This window comes from Silurus aristotelis, assembly GCF_946808225.1.
Source record: "Silurus aristotelis genome assembly, chromosome: 6".
Taxonomy (NCBI): domain Eukaryota; kingdom Metazoa; phylum Chordata; class Actinopteri; order Siluriformes; family Siluridae; genus Silurus; species Silurus aristotelis.
In genome coordinates, this window is record NC_139579.1 from 16,270,528 (window position 1) to 16,286,711 (window position 16,184).

The 16,184-nt window shown below is 39.2% G+C and overlaps 1 protein-coding gene and 1 long non-coding RNA gene across 10 annotated transcripts in view; both read left to right on the top strand.

Moving 5' to 3' along the window:
• Positions 1-16,184, top strand: part of LOC310727394 — a 766,835-nt gene that overhangs the window by 647,344 nt on the left and 103,307 nt on the right. The gene's annotated exons all lie outside the window — the stretch shown is intronic.
• The window catches only part of asap2a (ArfGAP with SH3 domain, ankyrin repeat and PH domain 2a), a 75,564-nt gene that overhangs the window by 41,942 nt on the left and 17,438 nt on the right, over positions 1-16,184 (top strand). For all 9 annotated transcript variants that reach the window (XM_083543627.1, XM_083543628.1, XM_083543631.1 and 6 more), the window contains 6 exons: positions 5,150-5,199; positions 9,892-10,021; positions 10,155-10,240; positions 14,240-14,315; positions 14,405-14,491; positions 16,029-16,132. In XM_083543627.1, coding sequence (XP_083399753.1) covers positions 5,150-5,199; positions 9,892-10,021; positions 10,155-10,240; positions 14,240-14,315; positions 14,405-14,491; positions 16,029-16,132 — 533 coding nt within the window. The remainder of the gene's footprint in view (positions 1-5,149; positions 5,200-9,891; positions 10,022-10,154; positions 10,241-14,239; positions 14,316-14,404; positions 14,492-16,028; positions 16,133-16,184) is intronic.

Here is a 16,184-nt window from a genome sequence, read left to right on the forward strand (position 1 = left end):
TAATAGACAGAGAAACTAATAAACGTACTTCAGTGCAATTTGCTTACGATGAAGAACGAAGTTTACACTTAGGATGTTTTATGTAACTACATGGTGTTTTTCGATGGTGCGCAGTAAGACCTTTGAGAACGAAGCAGTGCCGTGGAAACCAGAGAGACACTCAAAGTCTGTTATACAGTTAAGATGTGCGTAAATACTTGTCCAAAGTATAGGTTTAAGACCTCCACAAGTCAACACAGTCCCCTTACAGCAGCTTCCTTATTTCTCTCTTTTCATGCTGGTAGCTGCGAATTTTCCGCTCTGTGCTGTTCAGCTTATTAAAAGTGGCGCAAAGGATTTCATAACAGTGATTGACACAATTAGTAAAGCCAGGAGCGCCCCAAAAGTTAAACACATCTGACCGAATTAATTACGAGTGACATGCTGAGTTTGTGTGTGAGAGAGCAGATGGACAGATGGGTGTGATTTATGGCAAATTAAAATCCCTTCTGACCTCCTGACCCTCCCCAGCACCATGTGACGGTGATTCGTTAGCTCCTACATGAAGCATGATGCGATCAGCTCTTAATGAGCCCGCTTCTCTCGGCTTCTGTCTCGTCTCCCTGGAGACTCCCTGCTTCTCGCCCTCCCTCTTCCGTTCTATCTCTCTGTGCTTCCCATGGTGAAGGGGCCCTGAGCTGAGCAGAGAGAGAGAGACACTCTCATGGAGATTCATGAATCTGTAACTAAAGTTGTTAGGCACTCTTTGCTAAGCTTTAATTAGGATGAACTCCAGACTTTACACACTCAGACCAGTCTAATTTATGCTTCAAAAAAACTTTTCTCAACTTCAAGAGAACTTCTGACCTTCTGAATTCTCTAGAGTGCAGTGAAAATCTGTCACCAATTTAGCCACGGTTATTAGAAATTTGATCCCAAGCAAACTTTCGGAGGTTTTAAAGAATACTCCATTGTTCTCAAACCTAACCTACATTTACTTTTGAGGATATATATGAGTAACCTGAACAAGAATTTTGGCCGTACTGAGGAAAGAATTGAAAAAGATGCTTAATTAAAAATAATGGGCACAGAAATTACTTAAAATATTTTACATTTTCTGTCGTAGGTACGTGAATAAACTTTTTTTTAAATATATATATATCTTTAATTGACCAAAATTGGATTTGTCTTCATTGGAAGAACTTATGTTGTAGTTATGTTGTTGATGTAAACCCACTAGTTTTTTCCGGTGGTCTGGGTTACAACCTTAGTACACCTTTTTCTAAAATCTTCTCCAAACCATACCATTAATAGGTGTGAATAAATATGTTCTGTAGTAGTATCTTCTGCCTCTTAAATGCCCCTTAGACAGCTGCTATAAGAGAAAATAAATGTAATAGCACATAGTAAAGTGTCAAAAATCTGTTGTGATACTATAAAATATAACCAATAAATAGATAATATACTGGATATTATGTTCCTTGAAGAAAGTCAAACAATGGCGAAAGACTGTAGATGAAGATTTTATGAGCTACCTAATACCCACTTTAGCACAGTTTGAGGAAAATATTTTTATCTTTGACCTCATTTTATGACATGCATCCTACTGTTTCCTCGGAGTGTGAGGCCAGTCTGTTTTCAGCCGGCTTTATGGACACTTTATGGAGTTACCAGGCTTTATCTTCTATATTTTACCCAGACTGTAGAGTGTCTGTATTACAAAGTCTTTTTAAATGGGATTTACAATGGAAAATGATGGGGTGTGATTTACATTTTTACAGGGTGTTTGTATTTAAAGGAGCTTTACAGGGTTTTTTAGTTTTACATGTTAATAATCCATGCTGATTTTGCTCGAGCTCCAATGCAGATGTGTGATGCATTAATGGATGAGATTATAGGCCTAGATGTGAGCTGTCACACGAGCCATTAACCAAAGTCGGTGTCTTTCACGCTCTAGTCACCGCAGACAAGGGATAATTAAAATGCTATTCAAACACAATTCTCTGTGAGGTGGTTTTCACTTTTTTTTTTTTTTTTTAGCTTGAAGTACATTCAAATCTAAATTAAAACATTGAAATACATACTTTTTTGTATTTGGTGTGTAATACCTATTACTAGAACACTGTGTCAGAAGCAAAGAATCAAAGAAAGGTGTTTTTGTTTTTTTTTGTCACTCTGCCCTAAGCCAGCTTGTGTAGGGACTTCTGGGAAATGCTACAACAGCAGTATACAAAGCTGATGTCATACCCAAATGTCCAAATCCCATCATCCCACTCTCTGTCTCCCAAAGATCTTCTTTGTCACATACTCATCTGCTTAAAGCTGTGCTTGGCCTCCACTCATGCAGACATTACTAGAAAACCATTTGAGCTCTCCACATTTTGGATGCTCTACTGCTACAGGAAGTCTCTCTGTTGAGAGTCACCGACTCGTGAAGCTCACCCATGCAGGCAAAAGAATGACCCTCATTTCTGCAGCAGGTCTGGAGTTCCCACCGTGCTCTTATGATGACTCTGTGATTTGGGCCATGAGATTCTTTACCCTTTCAGTGCGTTTTGTTCAAAGCACATTAGCTTATATACAGTTCTCAAAACTGAATTTACAGCCTGTTTTGCAGTCTGTGCTTCAGAAACCCATATTCCAGTGCAGAATTATTTGCACTCCCCTGTTGAGAATATGCAGAAATAAAAGCTCATGAGATTTTAGAGTATATTAAAAAGTGCTCACTCTTTCAGCAAAACGCCTCCCCACATTCTCGCACAATAACATTTGATCGAGAGATACTGAAAGCGAATTAGAAAACAGCTCAAACGTTCAACAGAACTTAAAATACACATAAAGACCCATTTTATGTTTTAGTATACGAGTGCAAGAATGGGCGCTCCATAGCAAAGCACAATCCACAAATCTTTTATATCCAGTAATGAGATTAATTGATGCATGTAATATGTTGTGAGTCTTTTAGTGCATCTTTGTGTGCTGTGGGATGCTTGTTCTCATTCTTATGCAATATACTTAAGTGTATTATATCCTTGTACACTATTGGTTAATGAACATCTGGATTAGCATGCTTAAATACTAAATACTAAGTATAATATCGAATCATGATGTACGTATTTAAGCATAATATTCCAGATGTTCAGTAACCAAGTCAAGTCTTGGTTACTGAGAAAAGAAAAATGCTGTTCGATAATTATATAAGTATTTAAGTCTTGACTTGACTTGGTTACTAAACATCTGGATTATCATGCTGAAATACTTCTATAATAATCGAACAGCATTTTTTTTTCTATGATGTTCAGTCAGAAACCACACCCTTCTGGGCACTGTGTGTATTCCCTAAGTGCTTTTTTTCATTTTTTATAACAGTGAAGTAATGGTGTATGTCTATTATATTGTGCAGTACGTCAAACACCAAACCCTGTTTATTAGTCTACTGGAGAAATGCTCTTTCAGTTCTTTTTCCTTTATATACAGTGAGGAAAATAAGTATTTGAACACCCTGCTATTTTGCATGTTCTCCCACTTAGAAATCATGGAGGGGTCTGAAATTGTCATCGTAGGTGCATGTCCACTGTGAGAGACATAATCAAACAAAAAAAATCCAGAAATCACAATATATGATTTTTTAACTATTTATTTGTATGATACAGCTGCAAATAAGTATTTGAACACTTGTCTATCAGCTAGAATTCTGACCCTCAAAGACCTGTTAGTCTGCCTTTAAAATGTCCACCTCCACTACATTTATTATCCTAAATTAGATGCACCCGTTTGAGGTCGTTAGCTGCATGAAGACACCTGTCCACCCCATACAATCAGTAAGAATCCAACTACTAACATGGCCAAGACCAAAGAGCTGTCCAAAGACACTAGAGACAAAATTGTACACCTCCACAAGGCTGGAAAGGGCTACGGGGAAATTGCCAAGCAGCTTGGTGAAAAAAGGTCCACTGTTGGAGCAATCATTAGAAAATGGAAGAAGCTAAACATGACTGTCAATCTCCCTCGGACTGGGGCTCCATGCAAGATCTCACCTCGTGGGGCCTCAATGATCCCAAGGAAGGTGAGAAATCAGCTCAGAACTACACAGGAGGAGCTGGTCAATGTCCTGAAAAGAGCTGGGACCACCGTTTCCAAGGTTACTGTTGGTAATACACTAAGACGTCATAGTTTGAAATCATGCATGGCACGGAAGGTTCCCCTGCTTAAACCAGCACATGTCCAGGCACGTCTTGAGTTTGCCAATGACCATTTGGATGATCCAGAGGAGTCATGGGAGAAAGTCATGTGGTCAGATAAAACCAAAATAGAACTTTTGGGTCATAATTCCACTAAACGTGTTTGGAGGAAGAAGAATAATGAGTACCATTCCAAGAACACCATCCCTACTGTGAAGCATGGGGGTGGTAGCATCATGCTTTGGGGGTGTTTTTCTGCACATGGGACAGGGCAACTGCACTGTATTAAGGAGAGGATGACCGGGGCCATGTATTGCGAGATTTTGGGAAACAACCTCCTTCCCTCAGTTAGAGCATTGAAGATGGGTCGAGGCTGGGTCTTCCAACATGACAATGACCCGAAGCATACAGCCAGGATAACCAAGGAGTGGCTCTGTAAGAAGCATATCAAGGTTTTGGCGTGGCCTAGCCAGTCTCCAGACCTAAACCCAACAGAGAATCTTTGGAGGGAGCTCAAACTCCGTGTTTCTCAGCGACAGGTCAGAAACCTGACTGATCTAGAGAAGATCTGTGTGGAGGAGTGGGCCAAAATCCCTCCTGCAGTGTGTGCAAACCTGGTGAAAAACTACAGGAAACATTTGACCTCTGTAATTGCAAACAAAGGCTACTGTACCAAATATTAACATTGACTTTCTCAGGTGTTCAAATACTTATTTGCAGCTGTATCATACAAATAAATAGTTAAAAATCATACATTGTGATTTCTGGATATTTTTTTTTTTAGATTATGTCTCTCACAGTGGACATGCACCGACGATGACAATTTCAGACCCCTCCATGATTTCTAAGTGGGAGAACTTGCAAAATAGCAGGGTGTTCAAATACTTATTTTCCTCACTGTATATATATATATATATAGTGTGTCACAGTATACGTCACTAACGACGTCTAATTCGCTGTTTTTTTTTTTCCCTCTTGTGTCCCTGCAGGATCTGAAAAAGCCGTTTGATAAGGCCTGGAAGGACTATGAGACCAAAGTGTAAGCCAGTTAAACCTTTCTGCTACAGAGTGAGAATTGGAATTGTAAAAATGAATGGGTTCAATACTTATTGCAATGTTCTACATCGTTTTATATATAATGACTTTCATTTGAACATCTTTCAGCAAGGCAGTGTGAACTAATGAAAAGAAGCACAATTACAGTGTGACAATTAGAGTGTCAGCTTTTCTCTGTGTGGGCGTCATTTTTAATGATCGCTGAACCACACATTTACTTCCTGAACTCCATACCCCAGCACTTTAGATAATGAACTGTTTGTCTCCTCACCTCATCTCCTTTTCTCTTATCGACTATCACTCTAACTGTGTTTGATTTTTCCTTCCTCTTTCCTTCAATGTATGAGATTTATGATAGCTGTTATATATTTTCCAAGCAGCAAAGGACATTCTTTACTGAAAGGGTAATGCTATTTTCCCTCTCCCATACCATTTAAGTAAAGTCAGGGTTGCTGTCGATGTGCCATTCAGTTTTGAGTACATCATTTCCTGTCATCAGTCACTTCATTTTGCTGCTTCATGAGATTCCCTTCACTTCTGGTCCCATCAACTCTTATTTTCTTTGGGTTTGTTTTCGAAAAACTTTTCAATTAATATCATTATCGTCTTTTAAAATGATGGCGGATAATATAATGGAGTTTAAGCGCTCCTGGGTGTTCTGCTGGTTTGCCCTCGGCGCCACCGTTGGATTCGGGTTCTACTCGCTGCGAAGTAGGAGAGCTACATGTCGTTTCAGCAGTCTTAAAGGTCTGGAGTATTAGAGGATTGTGAACAGATGTCCGACTAATGAACGCCTAAGTGTGCCCATGCATAAACTGTAGCACAGATAAGGTGAGAGGATTGAAAGAAAGCCAAAAAGATTTCAACTGATTGGTTTAAAGAAGTAGAATCTGGATTCATTTTTATATAAAAAAAAATAATAATAATAATTGTTTGGGCTGCAAGTAACTCTTTATTTTGATAATTGAGCCATCTGATTATTTTTTCTAATTTAAATAATCTGTTTATTGGATTATTTAAAAGAAATGTTATAATACCAATTAAATCTGGCATTAATTAGATACATGCTCTTAAAGAGGCTTCATCCAAAGCATCATATAAACTACGGTATTGTACTAATACCAAGTGCTTTTATTAAACACTTTCCAAATCAGACTCAATAGATTATTATTTTTTCTTTTAGCTGCAATACTTCAGTGTAACCAGTGGTCCAGTGGTACTATTTAGTTCTAACATTAGTTGTTGTTCAGTTCTGAAATGTCACTGATTGAAAGAGCTTCAGTGCTTGTGATATGAAGTGGCGTAGTGCTTACAGCAGTGTCCTTTATATCATAGATCTTCTAATCAATAAGGAAATTTGATGGCAACTTCTTTAATTATTGATTTGGTCTATTCGTTGTTGCTGCCTTGTCAGTGTAATATATATATACAGTGAGGAAAATAAGTATTTGAACACGCTGCTATTTTGCAAGTTCTCCCACTTAGAAATCATGGAGGGGTCTGAAATTGTCATCATAGGTGCATGTCCACTGTGAGAGACATAATCTAAAAAAAAAAATCCAGAAATCACAATGTATGATTTTTAAACTAATTATTTGTATGATACAGCAAATAAGTATTTGAACACCTGAGAAAGTCAATGTTAATATTTGGTACAGTAGCATTTGTTTGAGGTCAAACGTTTCCAGTAGTTTTTCACCAGGGTTGCACACACTGCAGGAGGGATTTTGGCCCACTCCTCCACACAGATCTTCTCTAGATCAGTCAGGTTTCTGGCCTGTCGCTGAGAAACACGGAGTTTGAGCTCCCTCCAAAGATTCTCTATTGGGTTTAGGTCTGGAGACTGGCTAGGCCATGCCAGAACCTTGATATGCTTCTTACAGAGCCACTCCTTGGTTATCCTGGCTGTGTGCTTCGGGTCATTGGCATGTTGGAAGACCCAGCCTCGACCCATCTTCAATGCTCTAACTGAGGGAAGGAGGTTGTTCCCCAAAATTTAGCAATACATGGCCCTGCTCATCCTCTCCTTAATACAGTGCAGTCACCCTGTCCCATGTGCAGAAAAACACCCCCGAAGCATGATGCTACCACCCCCATGCTTCACAGTAGGGATGGTGTTCTTGGGATGGTACTCATCATTCTTCTTCCTTCAAACACGTTTAGTGAAATTATGACCCAAAAATTCTATTTTGGTCGCATCTGACCACATGACTTTCTCCCATGACTCCTCTGGATCATCCAAATGGTCATTGGCAAACTTAAGACGTGCCTGAACATGTGCTGGTTTAAGCAGGGGAACCTTCCGTGCCATGCATGATTTCAAAACCATGACGTCTTAGTGTATTACCAACAGTAACCTTGGAAACGGTGGTCTCAGCTCTTTTCAGGTCATTGACCAGCTCCTCCCGTGTAGTTCTGGGTTGATTTCTCACCTTCCTTAGGATTATTGAGACCCCACGAGGTGAGATCTTGCATGGAGCCCCAGTCCGAGGGAGATTGACAGTCATGTTTAGCTTCTTCCATTTTGTAATGATTGCTCCAACAGTGGACCTTTTTTCACCAAGCTGCTTGGCAATTTCCCCGTAGCCCTTTCCCGCCTTGTGGAGGTGTACAATTTTGTCTCTAGTGTCTTTGGACAGCTCTTTGTTCTTGGCCATGTTAGTAGTTGGATTCTTACTGATTGTATGGGGTGGACAGGTGTCTTTATGCAGCTAACGACCTCAAACAGGTGCATCTAATTTAGGATAATAAATGTAGTGGAGGTGGACATTTTAAAGGCAGACTAACAGGTCTTTGAGGGTCAGAATTCTAGCTGATAGACAGGTGTTCAAATACTTATTTGCAGCTGTATCATACAAATAAATTGTTAAAAAATCATATATTGTGATTTCGGGATTTTTTTTTTAGATTATGTCTCTCACAGTGGACATGCATCTACGATGACAGACCCCTGCATGATTTCTAAGTGGGAGAACTTGCAAAATAGCAGGGTGTTCAAATACTTATTTTCCTCACTGTGTGTGTATATATATATATAAATAAAAATAAATTTTTTTTTTAAACCTATTATGTTTATAATACCGACCTAGCGTTTGTAAAAGTGCTTTTAGTGCCTGCTAGAGATTTTGTTTTGTGCCACTGCATCTGGCAGGAAATTGCTTTCCTGTTGGCAGTGTGTCTAGTAAACTTGAGGTTGTTTAACAGTTGATGTTTCCAGCTGTTTTTAGAAGGGATGTAGGAGCATGTGTGTTCATGCCTGTTCTCAATCTTATAGTCCGTTTGTAGTCTGTCAACTTTAATAAAAAACAAAAAACAAAAACACAGTGCCAACATCACCACCACTCTTTATTAATGAGCGAATGATCCTCTTTTTTGTCATTTGCTATTTCCATTTTTTTATATCTTCTTTTTGGTTTTTTCCAGTTTGGCTTTGGGTTTTTGTCAACCTCGTTGGCAAATTGATGAGAAACTCGCTGGGCTTTAGACTCGCACGCAGAGGATCCAGAGGTGGCCATTTTAAGCCTGATTTGTGATGTAAATGCTTACAATTAATGGCTTTCTACTTTTTTTCAGTCCATCAACAAAATTCTCCACATTTTGTACTTTCCCGCATAACAAATGGAGACATACACAAGGATCATGTATTTATGATTCATCTGCAGTGTCCCTGTTTTTTTTTTTTATTTATTTTTTTTTACATTTTTATGATATGATTAGTTTATACTGTACTGGTGGTCTAGTGGTTAGGATGCGGCGCTCTCACCGCTGCCGGTCAGGGAACCAACCCCAGCCATTAGGGTTGCACAAGCCAGTGCACTCTTAGTGCTGGTCCCAAGCCCGGATAAATGGGGAGGGTTGCGTTAGGAAGGGCATCCGGCGTAAAATCATGTGCCAAATCGAACATGTGGATCATGAACACAGATGATCCGCTGTGGCGACCCCTAATGAGAGAAGCCGAAAGAAAGATACTGTACTGGAAAATAGGGTGGGGAAACAAAAGTGACACCATTATACCACAATCTGGTTGTCAAAAAGAAACCAGTTTTGCTGTTTCGGATTTAAGAATCAAGAAAAGAATGCTTTGGATTAAAACGTCAGAAGTGCACCGCTACTCAAATTACTGTTAAGTTCAAGCTCAGTTCATCTGTTTTTACAATGAAGAATATGGTATCTAGTAAACTGCAACATTGCATCCAGATGAAAGGAAGGCACACTGATGAATTCGTCTGGCACCCTGAATTATAACCAGCCTTTGCATGTGAATAAACGTGTCGATTTCATCTGCATGGGGCCCTGAGCGAGCTATTTTTATTACACACACAGTGATTTTGGGATGGACCCCGGATCCATCACCATGCTGACCAGGATCAAGATATAAAAATGTAAAAAAAATAAAATAAAATAAAAAAATAAAATAAAAATTTGAATTGACTGAAGAAGTATAAAGCCCTGTAACCTTATCGTTGATGCTAACTCTGGATTCCTGTCACTGCTTGGCTTTCCTTTTCACGAAGGAAATGCTGTGGCCATGAAAAATAGGATACATGTGCTACTGGAGCTGTAAGGATTGCTCTGTTTCACGAGTGGTGTCTTGTCAATGTGAAAAAAGATGTCAACGTGAGTATGTGTGTTTTTTATTTTTTTATTTTAAAAAGTAATTTTCTGCCTCTTATAGCACCAAGATTGAGAAGGAAAAAAAGGAGCACGCTCGACAGCACGGAATGATCCGGACCGAGATCAGCGGCGCCGAGATTGCAGAGGAGATGGAGAAGGAGAGGCGCTTCTTTCAGCTTCAGATGTGCGAGGTCAGTAGGTGGAGGCGCATTTTCTCTTCTTCTTTTCACTATGTTAGCAGCAACTTTTACCTCAGATTTTTAAAACCGTTAATGCTTTTGTTACATTTGTTCTGATATATTCCTCCTTATTTTGGTGTTTCAGTATCTCCTCAAAGTGAATGAGATAAAAATCAAGAAGGGTGTGGATCTACTGCAGAATCTCATCAAGTATTTCCATGCACAATGCAAGTAAGTCCACGGTATAATTTTTTTCGAAGAACAGCAGCTTTTGCTCGAGAAAACAAGTGAATAAAAATCTAACACAAAAGCCAAAATGTCCACAGTGGAAGTGTTACAGAATAAAATATTAGCAATTAAGTGTGTGATGTACATCTGCAATAAAATTCGCACCACATCGCGTGTATGCAGATTCATTACGCCCTGAAGGGATGCTGTTTTAAAATGAGCTTCAGTGAATAAGGATGTCTCGCACAGCTTTTTTGGATATTCTGTAGCGATTTAATAAGGTTCAAGCAATTAGCAAGGGTCAATGTTGCGCATAATTTCTTCCCCTTTACCAAAACCAAGCGCGAATTATCGGCACTGCTTAGAGCAGGGTTGCCAGGTGGGTGGATTTCCTGGAGAATTAGGCTACATTTGAATTTCCCCTGTGTATCAATTATTATTTATTCATGTATTTATTATTATGTATATATTTATATTGCTGTAGCTGCTGCTGCCATTATTGTTATGATTATGAAGATGATTTTATTTGCAATTCAAATGACTGATTATAGAGTTTCATCCATCAACCTGTTAATTTACCGCTCTGCAACTTATGTGCAAACAAACCCCCTCAAAATAACTATCACTATACTGAAAGAAATAGAGGGGAAGTAGAGTGATTATATTATTCTAACATATGCTACAGTAGCAAACATTTTGGAACTGTATATACAGTATCTCACAAAAGTGAGTACACCCCTCACTGCAACCATTTTATTATGTTTTTGTGGGACAATACTATAATAACAAAACTTGGATATATCTTAGAGTGGTCAATGTGCAGCTTGTATTGCAGTACAGATTTACTGTCCTCTGAACATAACTCAACATACAGCCATTAATATCTAAATAGCTGGCAACAAAAGTGAGTACACAATGAGTGAACATGTCAAAACTGTGTCCAAAGTGTCAATATTTTGTGTGAACACCATTGTTATGTAGCACTGCTTTTAATGCTCCTGGGCATAGAATTCAACAGAGCTGCACAAGTCATTGCTGGGATCCTATTTGTGACATCACGGAGCTTCTGTTTGGCCCAGTTTCTGAAGGGATAATGTCATAGTACATGTTGGAATCCATGTTTCCTTTAATGAACCGCAGATCTGCACTACCAGCAGCACTCACGCAGCCCCAGACCATGATGCTACCACCACCATGCTTGACTGTAGGCAAGACACAAATTTCTTGGTTCTCCTCACCAGGGCGTCGCCAAACAAGTTTATCTTAGTCTCATTAGATTACAGGACATGGTTCTAGTAATTCTTAGACAGGTTGTCTTCAGCAAACGGTTTGTGGGCTTTCTTGTAAGCCAACTTCAGAAGAGGAATCCCTCTGGGATGACGGCCATGCATACTGACTTGTTGCGCTGTGTTCGGTGTATGGTGTGAGCACTGACAAGAGGACCTTCCACTTCTGCCACAACTTCTAAAACAGTTATTCTCTCAGCACTCATGAATCTGTTTTTTTAATCCAGCTTCTGCACCTGACGCACAGCACAAGGATTCGAAATCTTTGTTGGACCCTTGTGGCCTGTTCCGAGTGGAACCCCTCTTGGAAAAACCTCTGTATGACCCTGGCCACTGTACTGTAACTCAGTTTCAGGGTGTTACTGATCTTCTTATAGCCTACACCATCTTTGTGGAGAGCAACAATTTTAATTCGCAAATCCTCAGAAATCTCTTTGTACTCAAAGCACCAAATTATAACTGCTAATACAAGATACACAAGCTTCACATTGACTACTCTAAAATATATACAAGTTTCATTTCTATAGTATTGTCCATTTAGAAGATATACTAAAATGGTTGCTGAAATGTGAGGGGGTGTACTCAATTTTGTGAGATACTGTATATTTCTATATTTCTACTAGACCATAGTACTTATGTGACATGGCAGATGAGAAGAATTTGCTTTCGCTATGTTTCACCACTGACTAACATAATAAAGTGTGTGACTGTAACAATGCAACGACTGCAACAAATTGCAGTAGGAAAACTATAATTATAATAATAAATATTATTTATAATAAATAATAAAAAAACTATAACTATAATAAACTTGAACAATTCAATTAGTTAGTTAAATAATTTGAAGCCATGTAAACCACATTTTTATTGTTTTTGTTTTATGGATCTGGCTTGTGCCTGTTTTATCATGCTAAAACAGGTTTGGGTCTCTTAGTTGAAATGAAGGGAGAATTTAATGCTACCACATGCATACATGGGTCCATACAGTGCATATACAGTACATGGAAGTTACTCCCATAGGATGTCACTGTGACAGACTTTGTCAAACACCTAAAACAATCAAAGACTTACGGCTATAAATGACATAAGTGTAAATTTGTCTAAAACCTTGCTAGCTAATTGCCATTTCCACACATAGTGAATGTCAGGCTCATGCTGTTGAATAGCTATGTGTAAGCCTAAGTGTAAACAGACATAAGCCTAATATGTTTACATTTGTGGCATTACGCTTTTATTCAGAGAGACCACGTCAATAAATACATTCTGGTACTGGTTTTTAATTTTTTTTTAAGAGAAATGCTTATTTAAGTAAAGCTGGAATATGTGGATTAGCTGCCGTTAGAAGACTGCTAATGACTCAGCTGTTTAATAGAATGGATAGAATAGGCTTTATTTGTCGCATATACGTTACAGCACAGTAGAATTCTTTTCTTTGCATTGGAATCTGGTGTCAGAGCACAGTGACAGCCATGATACGGCACCCCTAGAGCAGATAAGGTTAAGGGCCTTGCTTAAGGGCCCAAGTGTGGCAGCTTGGCAATACTGTGGCTTGAACACTTGACCTTCCGATCATTAACCCAACACCTTAACCACTGGATCACCACTGCCTCACTGTTTGAACATCAAGGGCAATTTAATTTCACTACCTAGGTGCCAGAAGAGTTTTGATACATGCTTTTGTCTTACCCTGAAAGATGATGGGAGCAGTCGATCAGTGGCTGAGGTTCGGATGGAGAGTCGTGCGGATTGAGATAAGTGCTTTGAGGTAGTTTAGTGCTGTTCTACTGTTGGCTTCGTAGGTAAACATCTGTGTTTTAAATCTATTGCGGGTGGCTACAGGAAGCTAGTGGAGGGAATGTAGCAATGGGTTGGTATGTGGGAGAACTAAAGAAGGTTGAAAACAAATCATGTGACTGCATTCTGGATCATTTCCAAAGGTCAAATGTTGCCAGGAGCAAGTTGCAGTAGTTTAGTCTAATGGCAAGGGACCGAACAAGCACCTTAGAGTGGCCTGAGTGGTTAGAAAATGGATGGATTCTCCTGATGTTGTAAAGGAGAAATCGACTTGAGCGTGTTAGATTAGCAATGCATTGGAACAGCACAGCTGGTTACCCCTAAGGTCATGCACATTGACCTTGAGATGAGATCATTTCTGTTTGAAGTCAGACATTGGATGAAATCTTTCAGTGCAGCTTTAATTGTAGTTGAGGTCCAAGCAAATGAGAATTGGCCAGTTATTAGTTTTCAGAAATATACAAAGAGTTAAGAATGTGTGAAGGTTTTTCCTTGGCTGTGAACGGCATCTGTTTATCAGAAACATTGCACATATTGCAGCTCTGTCAGATCTGCTTTGCCAAGCTGCTTATCACATACACATACATCAGGCCCGTTGGGAGAAAAGCTTGAAGTGAAAAGGTTCCTGGATCAATACTGTCCATCCAGGAGAATGCATGCCGAAAATATTCCTGTAACTCTTCACTAGTGTGACAGAATACAGATATTTCCTGCATTAAGAGGTGAGACTTGACCTAATCCTGTAGGTTTTGAACAATTATTTCAGAAGTCAGGAGAAACACTATTAGCAGAAGAGATTTTTAGACCATCAGAGTGTGTGTGTGCACTTGTGTGTTTGTGTGAGTGCTGGTTGGCAGGATGTTAGTGAAGGTTTAATGCTAATGTGATGTATTTTTACACCTGACTGTACGTCTTGTCTCAGTTTTTTTCAGGACGGCCTAAAGGCTGTAGACAACCTGAAACCCTCTATAGAGAAACTTGCAACTGACCTGCATACGGTGAGCATAACATTAGCGTTACTGTATGTTAGAAATTATACATTAAGTAATTTATTTGAACAGTATAAGTATTTGGCATTGTGCTTCAGATCAAACAGGCTCAGGATGAGGAGCGCAGGCAGCTCACACAGTTACGAGAAGTGCTGAAGACGGCACTTCAGGTGGAGCAGAAAGAGGTAAGGCCGAGCATTGAGCATAACGTATAGCCAAAGTACATTTTGAACTAACTGAAACAGTTCGATTTGAAATTCTTGCAGTGTCATTCACTCTTCAGACGCTATGATTTCTCTTTACCTCAAACAAACTGCTTTAGCTCTTGTAATCTGTAAACATGTAGTGATTACATGTAAATCAGGAGCAGGTAAACAACCTTCTTACCTCTGTGATTGGCCACCAAGTAGCCAAGAGGTTTAGCATTTAGAAGACTGTGCTTTCGGTGTTTGTTTGGTTTGTTATTGTGCAGCATGCTGTGGGTAAATTGTCTGATGGAAAGATTTTGTTTCCCTTTTCTTAATGCCTCCATCCTTTGCCAACGAAGTCTAGGAGAGTAAGTGCCTGATTGATGTCCACTTTTTTATTTTTTATTTTTTTAAAGAAAGGTGCAAGGGGTGGGAGACTACAAAGTTCCAACCTCCTGTTTCTTTGATTTTGTTATTCGTGTACGGAGGTGCCAACATTTTGTGTTTCACTGTAGGGGTTGATTTAAAAAAGTACAGCACGCTGAGAAAAATTCAAGCGCCAGTAAAGCCAGATAACTAAAGGGGAAAGGATGCGCATTTACGTTTACGTTATTTTCATGAACTTTCACATGGGAATTCGAAGAACTTCGTTTTTTGTAAACCAAAAGAAACCAACGGGTGAATATTTTGCATTTCTTTTGTCAACCTGCAGCTCATTCAGTAATAAAGTCCTGTCTCACATGTGCTTTCGTACTGTTCATGTATTAATAGATATTTCATATCACTAATAAAAGAGCACTTTTTTTTTTTTTACCCCCCAAATTCTGCATACTCTACCTTTTTATTATTTAAAGTTATGATTTTTTTCAATACCATTCACTGGTTGGACGTAAGCACTCATCCGGCTCCTTTTAAATCTCATAAATTGCAGTTAAATATAAGTTCAAATAATATTTATTTCAGCATTTTTGTTGTTTACATAGTCATTTTGTCAACTCCCATGCACCAGGGTTTCCATTCTGCACTCTAGGATTGTCTTGTTAGTAATGTTGGCACCTCTGCATAGAAAAAAAAAATATATAATTTGTTTACCCTGACTTAAATAAAAAATAAAAAAACATGTATCTATGTTGTGTGTTGAGGTGCAGAAATCAGACTTGGCTTCAAATGTTGTTCTTTTTTCACCTACCTAATGTCAATTCCTTGTGCTTTAAGTACACATCGAATATTTGTGTCTTTTCATAATCTAATCTGCACATATTCCTTTCCATATAAAGCACATATGAAACCTTAGTCTGGTACTGCACTTTCCCTCCTGCTTTACTACTTTCCCAAAGTTTGTAAATGTGTTTGTGAATGCGGTCACCTCTCTGGGGGTTCTGGGACATCCACGATGGCAGTTTCCTCAAAGGAAGTGATCGCATCAGAGTGCAAGTTTTTCCCCTTGCTTTGGCCCTGGGAATAACCACTTCCTGTCCCTTTTTCAAGAGAAATGTGCACAAGCATCAACATGCTCCTTTCTCCTGCTTTACAGGATTCGCAGGTGCGGCAGAGCACCACTTACAGTCTGCACCAACCGCAGGGGAACAAGGAGCACGGCACAGAGAGAAGCGGGAACCTGTACAAGAAAAGCGATGGGTCAGTGGGTTAACTTCATCCCAATGTAATGCTGGACATGAGTTTCATGCAT